At 43.0% G+C, this 15,102-nt stretch overlaps 1 protein-coding gene across 1 annotated transcript in view; it reads right to left on the bottom strand.

Moving 5' to 3' along the window:
* Positions 1-15,102, bottom strand: part of nlgn4xa (neuroligin 4 X-linked a) — a 71,503-nt gene that overhangs the window by 28,486 nt on the left and 27,915 nt on the right. The window contains exon 3 of the mRNA XM_032506497.1: positions 13,254-13,406. Coding sequence (XP_032362388.1) covers positions 13,254-13,406 — 153 coding nt within the window. The remainder of the gene's footprint in view (positions 1-13,253; positions 13,407-15,102) is intronic.

Raw genomic sequence — 15,102 nt, 5'->3', positions numbered from 1 at the left:
GTAACACCTGAGCCCCCCCCCGTGTGCCGGAGATGACTGATGTCCTGTTCTCCATTAGCACCCGGAGGAGTTCACCTGCCACGGTGCCGCACTTCACCGCACTCATGTGTGATAATTACTAAAGCAGCCAGGAGAAACTCCGGGAAAATGCATTTCAGTCATCCCAGGGTCAGAGAAAAGCTGCATATTCCGTCTTATAACGGTAACTATGACAACATCAATGCATTTAGACGAGAAGGGCTCTCCACTCTGACAATTAAGATCCAGTATTTAAGAGCGCAGTAACATTCTGAGCAGGTTTCTGGAGTCAAGAAAAGAGAAAAACCTGCATATTCCTTCATAGTATGTCATAGCATGCCGTAAAAAACATTTTTTTAAATCATAGTATAGTAAGCTGTTAGAAATGTTATAAAAATTACAGTTTTCTGTAAAAGAAACGTTAAACATTATGGGGTAAAAATGTTAACTACCCTGTAAACCTCTGATGTAAAAATACAGCTAAAACCTCACGGCCTCTGTTTTAATGTGTTACAGGATCCCCGGTAAATGGCAATGCATTCTGGGAGAAAATAACAACATTACAGCAGTATCTGAGAATGCTACAGATACCAATGCATCAATGGGAAAAGAAATTACAATGCAGCCAGAATATTACTGTAAATTCAAATAAAATGGTAAGAAACTGTCTATATCCAGTAAAATGACTTCCACTTTAAGACCAGTAGGCGTGCTGTTAATAAAGAGTACTACTCAGAGTATTACTGTAATTTTACAGTGAATCTCTGAGCAGATGCGTGTGTGTTAGCTTGGCATTCACCACTTATTTAATTTCTTTACGCTGATGGAAGAAGGTGCTTTTTTTCCATGTGTAATCACGGATATAGATTGTTTGTTCTGTAGAATCATTCCCCTCAGATGCCATATAGAGCTGTCAGACCTTGAAAAACAGCACGCTGTTATGTGACAATTTAGCCGTTTATTCTGATGTTTTTGACGCTTTATTAATATTTTTGTCGCTTTTTTGTTGCTTTTGACGCTTTACGTTTTTTGTTGCTTGTTACAATGTTGTGTAGCTTTCTATCACGTGTCTGAAGGAAGCAGCAGTCATTTTGATGTCTAATCATAGATATTGATTGTTTACTATCACAGATATTGATTTTTTTTATAATCTAGGACGTCTCCCCTCAGCTCATAAAGCTGTTGAAGCCTGAAGACGACACGCTGCACTTCCATTTGGTTTGTTAGACCAGCTCCAGCCAGCGGGGGACCGGCTGGTCTCCTCCTCCTGGTTTTGGACTGGAGGTCGGCCTTCTCATCTGCGATTGATTTTCTGAAGAACGAATGAACATCAGAACAACTGAAGCATTTTTTGGTTTTATCTGAACATACACCGAACATGGCTGTCCTCTGTCGGGTTCTCTTCTCTTTCACAGAGCTTTTCTCTCTCCGTCTGTCCTGCTTTTTACGGTGCTTCCATCAGCCTGATGACATCACTCTACAGTCTATAACATAGGTAGAAACTGTGCTTCCATCAGCCTGATGACATCACTCTACAGTCCTATAACATAGGTAGAAACTGTGCTTCCATCAGCCTGATGACATCACTCTACAGCAGCGGGACCAAGAACGGGAAGGTCGTGATACGCAAGCTTCCCGCTATGGAAAAAAACTAGTTAAAAAGCAATAGGAACTGTTTTTCTTTTCAGGTTTTCCGTCAAATGTTCCACTGATTTTCTGCAGAATTTCTGCAGAATCTATTCAATAAAACCACTGAATGTTAAGAGAAAAACAGTCCGCATCCAACTATGTGACACCATCACTGCCAGAGAAATTGGTATTTAAGCATTTAATGTAATTTAATTTTTATACTCAATAACCAGGGCCACACCGGATCTGCAGACGTAGAATTTTACTCAATTTTAAATGTAGCATGTGCAAAACATCCGAAGTTGAAGGTTTTTAGCAACATCAGATTATCTTCATACCACAAACGCTGGATATGTTTTTAATGTTTTACATCTTTACTATACTGTGTAGTATTATACATATATAGTGGTATATAAAATGACTTCCCAAAAAATGTGCTACACGCTCTCATTAATAAAGACTGCTCCGTCCCATAGTCCCAGGACAAATGTCTGTCCCAGTATATCTCTGGTGCTGTCTACTAAATATAACTACATGTTATGTAACTCATCACCGGGATTGCCCGCTGTTTTCTACTGGTTAAACATTGAATTTTTACTCATTTAATTCATGTTGTTATCAGCATACCGAGGAAACATTTAGAGTGGATGTAGGTGAAGTTTCTTTCCTTAAATTACGTTTTGTAATGTAGGAACAATGACTTTAAAAAATGCTCAGATAAATATAGCGACACATTACCTGGATTGCCGGCTGTTAACAAAGGTCCAAAAATGAATTTTCACGCTCACTAAATAATAAAAATCTCTGCAGACTGGAAGCACTTCAGGTAGTTTCTGCGTAATGACGTGAATGTAATGAGTGAATCAGTTATGTAACATGCAAAACTACCTGTTTATATTTCTTATCATGGTAATAGAAACCTTTCAGGCTCAATGAAATCATGTATCAATAGTGCATGAGGAACCATTTTCTAGTGATCATGTATTGTTTGACAGTTGTTCCCTAGCTGTGTGGGGGGGGCGTTTCTGTCAGCTGGCTGGTTGACCTGCTGGACCCTGATGGATCTGATAGCTGGGCTTTAGGAGGACAGATGGTGTGTGTGTGTGTGTGTGTGTGTGTATAATGGCAGCTGATGAACAACAGGATTTAATGACTGTTGACCCAGATCCAGCCGGAGCAGTCATGTGTGTCCGGTGTGTAACTCCAGGACGGTATTTGTGTACACGACATTATCTGAGTTTACTGCACTGTTACTTTAACAAGCAACGATTACTTGGGTTTTTCTGTTAGGACAAGTTGTCGATTAAACTCCGTATTGAATGTCTTAGGAAAAACCTCAGGATAATCAATCGCATTTAGAGCGGAACACAAGCACTAAAGCACGTAGCACAAAAAAATTAAATAAATGCACATTGTGAAACATAAGGAAAGTCTGTTACAGCGGTTTCACACAAAACTAAGTGGTACTACGACAAACTGAGACTTTCCCCGTTTACTGGACATGCAGCGTATTTTATGAAATAAATTGGAGAACCTCTACCTCACTGTATTTTCTGGTAAAATAAATAAAATGCATAAAACCTTCAACACCCTGTTGGCTTTTCAGCAGTGTAGAAAGTCCGCAAGACAGCAAAGAAAAGCAGTGAGTGTGTGTTGGAGCTACTCCCCTCCATCACTGTCACTCTGTCGGATTACCCCCCCCTCCCCCCCCATCCTTTCCCCTCTCCCCCCTCACCTCCCTCCGTCCTCGCCACAGTCGGGGGATTTTGTAGCACACTGGCTTGATACCTGTGACAGCTCTGTCACACATCATGTCAGACCCCCCCCCGTACGAGGGGGGGGGGGGGGGGGGGGTCAGGGGGCACACTCCATTTACAACAGCTATAAGAACTAGTCCTCAAGATATCTGATAACAGAATGCCTACAAATCTGGGGAAACTCAATAGTTGTTACATTTTTATGTTAAATGCGTTCTACTGATGCTTTTAACTGTTTTATTTGACGTGTCAACCTGACCTGTCACGTTTTTCAGAGTTCTTGTAATTTTATTACAAACATACAATTTCCCATAACATAGGTAGAAACTGTCTGGTGTTCCTGTTTCTATAAGTCCAATAACATAGGTAGAAACTTGTCTGGTGGTCCTGTTTCTAGAAGTCCTATAACATAGGTAGAAGCTGTCTGGTGGTCCTGTTTCTATAAGTCCTATAACATAGGTAGAAACTGTCTGGTGGTCCTGTTTCTAGAAGTCCTATAACATAGGTAGAAACTGTCTGGTGGTCCTGTTTCTAGAAGTCCTATAACATAGGTAGAAACTGTCTGGTGGTCCTGTTTCTAGAAGTCCTATAACATAGGTAGAAACTGTCTGGTGGGCCTGTTTCTATAAGTCCAATAACATAGGTGGAAACTGTCTGGTGGTCCTGTTTCTATAGGTTCTATAACATAGGTAGAAACTGTCTGGAGTTCCTGTTTCTAGAAGTCCTATAACACAGGTAGAAACTGTCTGGTGGTCCTGTTTCTAGAAGTCCTATAACAGAGGTAGAAACTGCCTGGTGGTCCTGTTTCTAGAAGTCTTATAACATAGGTAGAAACTGTCTGGTGGTCCTGTTTCTAGAAGTCCTATAACAGAGGTAGAAACTGTCTGGTGGTCCTGTTTCTAGAAGTCCTATAACATAGGTAGAAACTGTCTGGTGGTCCTGTTTCTAGAAGTCCTATAGCATAGGTAGAAACTGTCTGGTGGTCCTCTTTCTAGAAGTCCTATAACATAGGTAGGGTTGCTGCGTTGATTTGCTGGTCCAGTCAGAGAGACTGAGGGTAAATGACAGAGTTGAACCTATTTTAAAACCCTCAAAGATCCAGGGCTTTGGAGGAAATAGTCCCGTTACCTCCCTCCGTCCTCACCATAGTCGGGGGATTTTACGGCACACAGGCTTGATACCTGTGACAGCTCAGTCACACATCACATACCCTGCCATATGTACGCCAGCGGCTGACGGAGGCATCGGGGGAGCGGCCGAGCACAGCTGGGGTCGGAGCAGAAAGCTTGTTAACCCTCGCTGCCGGCTCGAATCTCCGACACTATCCGCCAATTTCCTTCTTCCTTCCTTTCCTTCTTGCTACCTGCTGTTTTCCCCAGGTGTAAAATGTCGAGATGACAGACAATCTGCACCTCGTTGTCCTATCATGTAAAAAATGCCGGTAGGCATAAATGATTCTGATCTTTAAGAGTGTCACTATTAATACCATTGAAGAAAAATAATGTATAAGTATAATTTTGCTTTGAAAAAAAAAGAGGAGAGTCAGAGTTTCGGGTTTCACCTTAAGTGACACTGGTTTATGCATTCAGATGGAGAAAGTCAGAATCATCCAGTGTTAGGAAAACCACAAAAGTCAGAAAATACATTGGAGGCATCAAAAACAAAATCGGTGGAAAAACTAAACAGGATTTGAAAATTTAACATATTTCTAAAAGCTACAAACGCTGAAAAACGTCAGAAAAAGCAACAAAAATGTTGCCAATAAATGACAAACTTCTAACAAAAGGGGGAACAAATTACAAAAAGAAAGAAGGGAAAGGTTAAAAGGTACAAAGAAAAGATGAAAGGAGATAATGAATGATTGCAAAAAGGAAATGAGGAAGGTCAAGGGTTTCACCATAGGGTGACCTTCAGATAAATTGGAGAACGAGAGAAAAAGGGAATGGTCCGGTCTTAAATTAAATGGAAGGAAGGAGGAAGGCAGGACAGAAGAAAGCAAGGACATGGACAGAAATGGGAAGGATAGAAAGCAAAGAAGCAAAGCAAAGGGAATTGAAAGGGAAGGAAAGGACAGAAGGAAAGACAAACAGAATAGCAAGGACAGTGGCAGCAAGGTTGGGATTATGAGGGAGAAAAGCGACTTTGATTTGAATTCTCATTTTTTCTATCAATCTTAAAGAGAATCCTTTACATGTCCACACACTGGACATCGGTGCAGCAATAATCAGATCATTGCAGGTCACATTCACGTCCTGGCACAAGTGTCCTCAAGGTCTGCTTTTATCTGCCCGGTATGACTAAGTGACTCATTCACCCTGGTTTTCCCCGAGGGGGGGGCTATGATGGAAAAGAAACATCTACATGTTTTATTCTGGGAACGGAGTCCTTCTCCGTGTGCCCTCCTTCCGTCCGTCCTCTGCCCAATGCAGATGGGCCACGGCTGGATAGGCTTCGGGAGCAATTTGGACAACTTAGGGGAGGGTGACAGCCTCGATCAACTCAGGCATGTGACGGGAGGCGGGGGGGGGGATATATTTAGGAGGGGAACACGGCATATTGGCCTTTTTTCCCCTGTTCCAGGCACAGACACTGTAAATGTTGGGGGCAGAGCCAGGTGATGTAAAGATTATGGGCGGGGCCAGATTATGTAAACATTGAGGGCGGGGTTAGATGTAAAAAAGTTCAAGAGAAAAAAATAAAAATAACTTGACAAAAAGTTCAAGTTCTTTTAAAACCCTGACCACAAGACAGCTTGGAGTCGTAGAGATTTACTCAGCCGGCGACAAAAAAAACAAAGAACATTTCAAACCCTGTCCTACTTTTAAGCCATTCTCTCAGCCGTGTCCATGTGTAGGTTGTGCCCAGCAGGGAGAAACCATCTGCCCCTTAAATTACATCAGTTATGTTGTGTACATGATGGTCTGTATACTCGCAAAGCTACTCAAGGCTAGAAAACATGGGCTGCAGCCCCGAATGCAGAGAAAAGCATCAACACCGTCCAAAAAATTAAAGATTCAAAAAAAGAAAGTAGGATCTTTCCCAAATGGTGTGCAGATTTTGGCCATTCTATTATAAAAGGGCTTGACTAACAGTTTATTTAGCTTCTTTAAATGGAGTTCTGGCATCGTCCCTGGATAGAAAATGTATTACCTGCAGGAATTGCGTGTGAATGCTGACATTGTAACCTTTCCCCAGCCAACACTGACACCGCCATGCAACTTTCATTTCATCCAACATTTCTTCATCCCTTCCAATGCATCTGTTGCATCCTGTAGATGACATGGATATGGACATCAGGTCCCAAAAGCCAATAAAGGCTTAAAATAAAGGCATTTTCCTGCAGAAATTGGGTTTGAACTATCAAATTGTGACCTTTTCCCAGCCAATTCTGACTGCACCGAGCAACAGATTTGTTTTAAACCAACATTTTTTCTAGTCGTTCCCAGTTATTTCAGACTGCAGAGTTAGAAGAGAATACACGACTTCAACGTGAATATCAATATAGTAGTTTCCGTGTGGAATCACAATGAAGGCTGTGTAAAGGGCTATGAAAACGCTGACCTTTAAAAGGCAGGTTGGGTTAGAAAACACAGAGAGGCTGGGGTTATTTAAGGAAAGGCTTTCCAGCAAGTTCTAGAAGATATAGAGAGAAGTAAGAGATCGCTCCACAGAGAGGTAAACCACACTCTACTGCCACCTACTGGGGTTTAAAACCGTCTCTACTGGCTGTCAGTTAGCGTCTGGCGCCCTAGTGTTAGCGCTGTGTCTCACCGTTGGCACTAGTAAACCCTAGTCTGCTTTTTTTTGGGCCAATTCAGCATGCAGGTGAGAGGGATCACTCGTATTGGCTTGGCAAACCTCACTCCACTACCCCAAAGGGGTTTCAAGGGGGTAATGACCTCCTCTCAGCCAGAGCTGTCCTGGCAGAGGGCAGGGAGTCATGAAAGGTAAGGAAGAGGAGGCTGCTGGGAGTCTGAGTTCCTGTCCTCCTGCAACTAACACCACCACGCCACTACCAGACAGCAGTACACCGATGCAGAATGATGCACTAAAATATACCAAAGAATGCAATTGCTGAATAAATTTGCTGCTTAGTTAGTATATTTCTAAAATAAAGACTGAGGTCTAACGCCATCTTTAGATATCTCCTTGATATCTCCATTAAAGGGTATTGGATATAAACTGATCTGCTTTCTGTATAGTAATTCCCCTAATTTTATCAGAGCAATGTATAAAGAATAATAGTAAATAAATGTCTAAAATGAAATTTTGTAAAATAGCTGGGATTTCTGGCTTGAATTGTAAGAAGTAAGTAGTTTATGCTTTTGTATGTAATGTGCATATGTAATGTGCATTTTTCTAACAAAGAAAGAAAGAAAGGAAGTAGAAGCCAGTGAGCTGAGGCTGTTTTGGTCTCCCAACACATTTATCCCACTTTAGACATATCAAACAATCTGACCGAGTCTATTATCGGCCATAAACCATGACAACCCAAGTCTGATATTAGTAATCAGAGGTGCAGGGCTTCCACTGGGTCAGTCGCCCACTCATGGTCTAGTAACCACGGTGTCGGCCCCCCAGACTCAGATCAGTTAATCGGTTGCAGCCAATCTTTGTTTGCTTGTTAATTAATCCTAAACCTAAAATAATTCATAACTTGTTTGAAAGCCTTGTTCTTCATCTTTAACATCCATCATGGAAAACATTACAACATATTATATTTGGTGTTATTTACCGAGTTCCAGGACCAGATTCAGAATTTTTATCTGAATTCTCAGTTTTTATCAGGTGTGGTCCTTAAATCAGACAGAGTACTTATTGTAGGAGATTTCATATCCATGTGGACGTCGACAACGATAGCCTTAGTACTGCTTTCATCTCACTACTAGATTCAGGTGGTTTCAGTCAGAGTGCATAAGACCACTCACTGTTTGAACCACACCCCCGACCTTGTGCTGACATATGGCATCCAAACTGAGTATTTCCGTAGAATCCTTTATTATCAGATCTGTCTCTAATAACTTTTGAATTCTTACTACCCGACTATACTAATGTAAATAAAAGCTTCTACACTAGACAATATTATTAGGAAATAATTAAATTTCATTGTTATGCGGATGACACTAAATTATATCTATTAATCGAGCCTGGTGAAACCAGTCAGTTAGCTAAACTCCAAGCATGCATAAATGATATAAAATCATGGATGACATACAATCTTCTGATGTTAAACTCAGACAAAACTGAAGTTATTGTGCTGGGCCCTGAAGACCTCCACACTCCATTATCTAGAGCTATAGCTACTCTGGATGGGGTTGCCCTGGCCTCCAGCACTACTGTCAGAGATCTAGGAGTTCTAACGCCCATCTATAACAAACCTCAAGACCAGCCTTGTTTCATCTTTATAACATTTCCAAAATTAGGAACATCCTGTCTCAAAATGATGCTGACAAAATAGTCCATGCATTTGTTACTTCCAGGCTGGACTACTGTAATACTTTATTATCAGGATGCTCAAATAAGTCCCCTAAGACTCTCCAGCTGATCCAGAATGCTGCAGCGCGTCTTCTGACAAGAACTAAAGAGATCATATTTCTCCTGCATTAGCTTCTCTGCATTGGCTTCCAGTAAAATCTAGAATTGAATTTAAAATCCTTCTCCTGACCTGCAAAGCTCTAAATGGTCTAGCACCATCTTATCTTGAAGAGCTTAGTGCCTTATTGTCCCACTAGAGCACTGGGCTCCCAGAATTCAGAGTTACTTGTGGTTCCTACAGTCTCTAAAAGTAGAATGGGAGCCAGAGCGTTCAGCTATCAGGCTCCTCTCCTGTGGAACCAGGTTCCAGTCTGGATCCGGGAGGCCGACATCGTCACCACATTTAAGATCAAACTTAAAACTCTCCTCTTTGAGAAAGCTTACAGTTAGGGAGTGATGAGTCGCAGCGTTCCCGAACCCGGCCCACCTGCTTCTCATCATAGTCATCAGATTCATCTACCATATAATCAATATAATAAAACTAGCCCAACCAGCCTCCTCTCTTTACCCTGTCTCTCTTACTTATGCTGTAATATTTTTAGACTGCCGGGGGACTTCCTTTGACCCAATGAGCTCCTCTCCTATGTCTTTTCCTTTTGTGTGCGTCCATGTCCCAGAGATGCTTGTTACTAACCTAGCTCTGGGGAGTTATTCCCCAGAGTCCTTATGTTCTTTACCCCCAGCATGTTTCCTTGGATCAGGGAGGCTCCAAAATCATGGTAGCAGCTGTTGCCGTGGTCCTGGTCCTCCTACGTCCTGCGGTGCCCTGCTACATCCTGCGGTGCAGTGCCCTGCTACGCCATGAACTACTGCAAACTACTATTTTTAGTCACTGTTCCATCATCTTTTACTGTGACTGTTATTTCCATTCTTCATTCTAACCCCAACCGGTCGTCAGACACCGCCTACCAAGAACCTGGGTCCGCCCAAGGTTTCTTCTTAAAAGGAGTTTTTCCTCACCACTGTCGCACTGTTGCTTGCTCTGGAGGGTACTAGTAGAACTGTAGGGTCCGTGTAAATTATAGAGTGGTCTAGACCTACTCTATCTGTAAAGTGTCTCGAGATAACTCTCGTTATGAATTGATACTATGAATGAAATTGAATTGAATCACGAGTCATTTCCCATCTGGCAGCGATGCCCGGTAGGGGGTCAGGACGAGAGGAAACGGAGAGAGCCATCAAGTGCCTCCGACAGATCCGTCCCAGTCTCAGCGTGTGTGACGGCCAGATGGCCCTCGCCCCGTGTTATCCAACAGACCTCCAGCCCAAAATCTGACAACGCTCGCCAGAAAAAAATGTGGACAAATATATTCACGTGCGACACAGAATGGTCTGCCAAATACCATAAAACGGACACAGCAGTCCCCTCGTCTCAGTAGATCTCTGGCCGTTTGATTACAGTAGAGTAGGTAGACTTTCCCAGATTAGGAAATCTTGGCACACATACACAATATACAAGAAATAAATAAAGATTAAAAAATACAAAAAGAAAAGAACGTACAAACGTATGTACGAGTGGCGAATAAAAATATACAACCTACTTAGATAGTATGCTAATAGTAGTTTTGTGGTTCAAGTGATTCAGTGGTTCAGCTGCTGGGGGGGGGGGGGGGGGGGGGGGGGGGGGGGGTGCTAACGTTGTGGTGAATGTGAAGCAGACATCTTGTGTGAAGAGGCGACGAGGTTGGCAGGCCGAGCAGCCGGCGGGCTGATTCATGTGTGAGCGGAGGGAGAGAAGTCATCAGCCACTCATCACCCTCCATCACCCCCTGTGGGACAGCTGTCCCACCGTCTCCCTCAGCTCCCCCTCCTCCGCTTCCCTCAATGCTAATTTTATTTTCAGTGTCATATCATGACATGACAGGAGTTACAGTATCTCACAGCACATTACAGATATGGTAGGGTTACACCACTCTGGAATTTACAGCGTCACAATAATTCCCTACCCCCCCAGCCAATAGACTTAGCACTAACCTCCATCTTGGACTATACATGTGCCCATTGTACACAGTGCTTAAACAGCTATTTTGTACGTATTTCTCTCGGTTTCAGTATTTACTGTATTGTATTATGTTTGTATGTGCGCACCAAATCACCAAGGCACATCCCATGGAGACCCACTACTGTGACAATAAGCTGCTTTCTGATTCTGAAAAACTCTAAACTGGCCGAAACCTCGGAGAGAACACACAGGGGGAAGCCAGCCATTGGTTCTAATTATTAAGGGTGGGGGTGGAAATCTATGCATGTGTCATTGTTTGTTTGGGACGATTCAGGGGTATATCCAAATCAGGGGTATTATGTAGTATATATGTCAGGGTAAGGGAGCTACACAGGGACACACTTCTAGCTGTAACCACTTTCTTCATAACACCAGTCTATTATCCTAAAAGGAGCAGAAACAGCAACAGCAGTTCTGTTTGGATCCACACTGCTCGATGCTGATCTGGCTCCCACTGTTGAGTTTTGTCCCTTTCCTGTGCGCAGATGGCTTCCCTCGAGTGGCATCTTAAAACATTTTTCTAGCAAACAGGGCTTCAACTCCAAGACGGTTAGATGGCCAAGGCCAGTTGTTTAGTTTCCAGTTAGCAACCTCTATAGTGCCAACTTCTGACCAAACAACGCGGTTTGCCAGTTCATTCGCTCCACACCAGCTGATGGAGACGGAAACATCACCTTCACATTCTTTAAAATTGGCTTGGTGATTGAATGAAAACATGGCTACTGTTGGGAGCCACACTGCTCGATGCTGTTTTTGCTCACAGTGTTGAGTTTATTCACTTTCCTGTGCACAGATGGCTTCCCTCGAGTGACTGCGACGCCACAAGACAAGAATTTAATATGAGCACACTGTGTGTCAATTAGTGGAGATGGAACACTCTTTTCCTGTCAGAGCCACGTACACTTTATGATTGACTTTGTTTTAACACAGATCTGCAGCCTCTCTCTCTCTCTCTCTGCGATGCACACTTTTCCAGAACACCTTTTCCCCCCGGCTCTCAAACAACTAAATATAGAGACTGGTGCAGACAGCTCGGCCGTCTGACAAATGGTAAGCAGAGCAGAGCGGCGGCGGTAGCAGAGCATAAGGATCTACTGATGCTTCACTTCAACAATGAACCACATGCAAACAGACAGACACATCCAAACAGACAGACACATCCAGATTTTAGCTGCAAACTGAGAAGATAAACAGAAATGCACAGGTGATGACAGGACAAGTGCTACATCGTAATCAAGAGTCTCTCCAAGTACATTTGCCTTGAAATCGGAAGATATAAGTACACGCCAATATCATCATCGTACACATGTAATGACTGTCAGTTATTTTGAAGTTGTGACACGTGCCAATACACTTTCTTAGGAACATTTTCAAATATTTATTCCAGCCACCATTTCCAGCACACAGTGGTTCAACTTGAACAGAAGTGGAGCACAGCTCTGTCAGAAAATGGCCACAGCTCTGCTGCCTCCAGCTGGAATCTCAAACGTTTGATGATATCAGCTCCTCTCAGACTCGAGACATTTTCTTGGCCAACAGACATTCAAAGCCCCAAAAACCTTTACGTCAAAGGCAAGATAAAGTATCTCTGCGTGAGCCAGAAACTACTTTCATCTTCCAGAGGGAACAAAAATAAGATGCACAGCACTGTGGTGAAGATACAGCCTCAGATCACAATAGATCAATTTTCCCAGCATGGAATATTGTGATGATTGAAGTAGATGAAAAGGGAACATATGTGATATTCTTCACTTAATTTGCATTCACTTAGCTTGTGCTTTGGGGGTCATTTTGAGGCTGCATTTGAAAGAAACATTTGAAACAAAGCGACAAATGCCGAAAACTATGTCCGACACATCCATTAGCAGCTGAATATGAATGAAATGACAAAGACAGCATGCTTTTAATCCAGCCTAGCTTCCCTTTACACGAAAACACGCCATTTGGTCAAACAATGGGACTCAACTCGTCTTTTAAAATCATCATCAGCCTTCTGCAAACTAATCAAAGGGTAGCCCCCTTTTTTCCCCAACCTTTTTCCCAGTTGTTGTGTGTAAGTGACTGATGGTAAAAATGTTCAGTTAGCGTCCACTAAAAGTGCAGTTTCTGACGCTGACAGACTCAGATAATGACTCTGTGTGTCTGTAAAAGGTCCATCTCTGTGGGGATCCTGTCCATAATGTTGACAGACACTTAGAATAATAATCTGACTTTTAGTGGACAAAAATGACCAATGTTCCAATTACTAAATGTTGTGTTCCGCACTGGAAAAATGAAGTTGGCCTTTTGGAGCCCCAGATTGGAGGACTCACCCAGAACGCCGAGCCGGTAGTTGATCGTGATGACGATGACGTTGCCGTAGCTGGCCAGGATGCTGCCGTCAATCATGTTGCCCGTTCCCTCCATGTAGGAGCCTCCGTGGATGTAGACCATGACCGGCTTTAACCCGTTCTCATCGTGGATGTCTGCAAGGAACAACAATGAAACGTTTGGCTTTAGTGCTGCCAAGAATTATCGATTAGTTGTCAGCTGTTTTAATAATTGATTATTTCTTTCACCCAGTGTACAACTCTGCGAAGCCGAGGGCAGAGTTTAGGAACGCTGCGTAGAGATTTGAAAATTCTTTGTGTCTCTCAGCTGCCACGGCTACAGAGACGCTCACTTCCCCTGTTGCATTGGTATTTATGCTGAAGAATTCATATTCACGTTGGAGCGTCTGCATTTGTAATATCACTTAGTATTTAGTGTTGTAATGTGTGTAGTTGTGTTGTAGCGTGTGTATCTGTGTTGAAGTGAGTGTATCTGTGGTGTAGCGTGTGTATCTGTGTTGTAGTGTGTGTAGTGTTGTAGTGTGTGTATCTGTGTTGTAGTGTGTGTAGTGTTGTAGTGTGTGTATCTGTGTTGTAGCGTGTGTAGTTGTGTTGTAGCGTGTGTATTTGTGTTGTAGTGTGTGTAGTTGTGTTGTAGCGTGTGTAGTTGTGTTGTAGCATGTTTATTTGTGTTGTAGTGTGTGTAGTTGTGTTATAGTGTGTATCTGAGTTGTAGCGTGTGTATCTGTGTTGTAGTGTGTGTATCTGTGTTGTAGCGCGTGTAGTTGTGTTGTAGCGTGTGTAGTTGTGTTGTAGAGTGTATCTGTGTTGTAGTGTGTGTATCTGTGTTGTAGCCTGTGTAGTTGTGTTGTAGTGTGTGTATCTGTGTTGTAGTTTGTGTGTGTATTTGTGTTGAACTGTCTCAGCCACTGTACAATCCCGATGGGGTAATCAACAAGCAGACACCGTAGCAGTGTCTACACAACAAGGACAATTGTTTGACCTTTCCTAATTTACCACAGATGAGTGTTCCAGTGCAGCTCGTGAGAGGGCGAGACGGCGTCAGACACTCCGATGACTTTAACCCCGCCATGTGTACATCTGCCTCCATCCGTTCGCTGCAGTGAAAACACTGCTTATGAGGCTCTCCAGTTTGTGATTAAGCTGGGTGATTACTACATGTGTAGGTTGTGATTATAAAATTCAGAGAGGGCTCCTTATGCATGAGAGAAGATGGAGGGGGAAGCCAGAACTCCTCCCAACAAGCAGGGTTCACAGTGAATCAGCTGCCAGCTGCATCTTCATCACCAGAAGCCCTCGGCTGATTGGCCGTTGGGTGCAAGCTGCTCTGCCACGAATCAAGCTGCTTCTCCCAGGCCGCTGAATCGGCAGCGGTAGAGTACAGAGATCCAATGTACTGCCTGTGAGAAGGGCCCCAAGAGACCTGTCGCTAATCCAATGGGTGGGGGGGGTGATTCAACCTTTCAGAAGATCCACCTTCAGAAGGTTTTCCGTAAAGAAAGTAAGAGTAATCACTTCATAAAAAGCAATGGATTTCAGCTTACATAAAGGAATTATTAAACAATATTCAACCAAACCCTCCCAGGATATGGGTTGGTGCACCCCCCGCCTCTAATACAACTAGGGCTGAACAATATTGGGTTTTAGCATCGACATGAGCATTGATAAAGCTAATAGAGATAGCCTAAAGAAACCATCAGAAAGCTGCCACCAGCCAGGCTAAAGCTCATATAGTTAGCTTAAAGAACCTAATTAAAAAAAAACTTATTTCTACATAATTTCCCTCTCCAACACCACAGAAGAAGAGTAACGTTAGTCACAGCGCTGACTT

This window comes from Etheostoma spectabile, chromosome 24, assembly GCF_008692095.1.
Source record: "Etheostoma spectabile isolate EspeVRDwgs_2016 chromosome 24, UIUC_Espe_1.0, whole genome shotgun sequence".
Taxonomy (NCBI): domain Eukaryota; kingdom Metazoa; phylum Chordata; class Actinopteri; order Perciformes; family Percidae; genus Etheostoma; species Etheostoma spectabile.
Note: the sequence above shows the minus strand (reverse complement) of the source record. Positions and strands in the feature narration are given on the sequence as shown.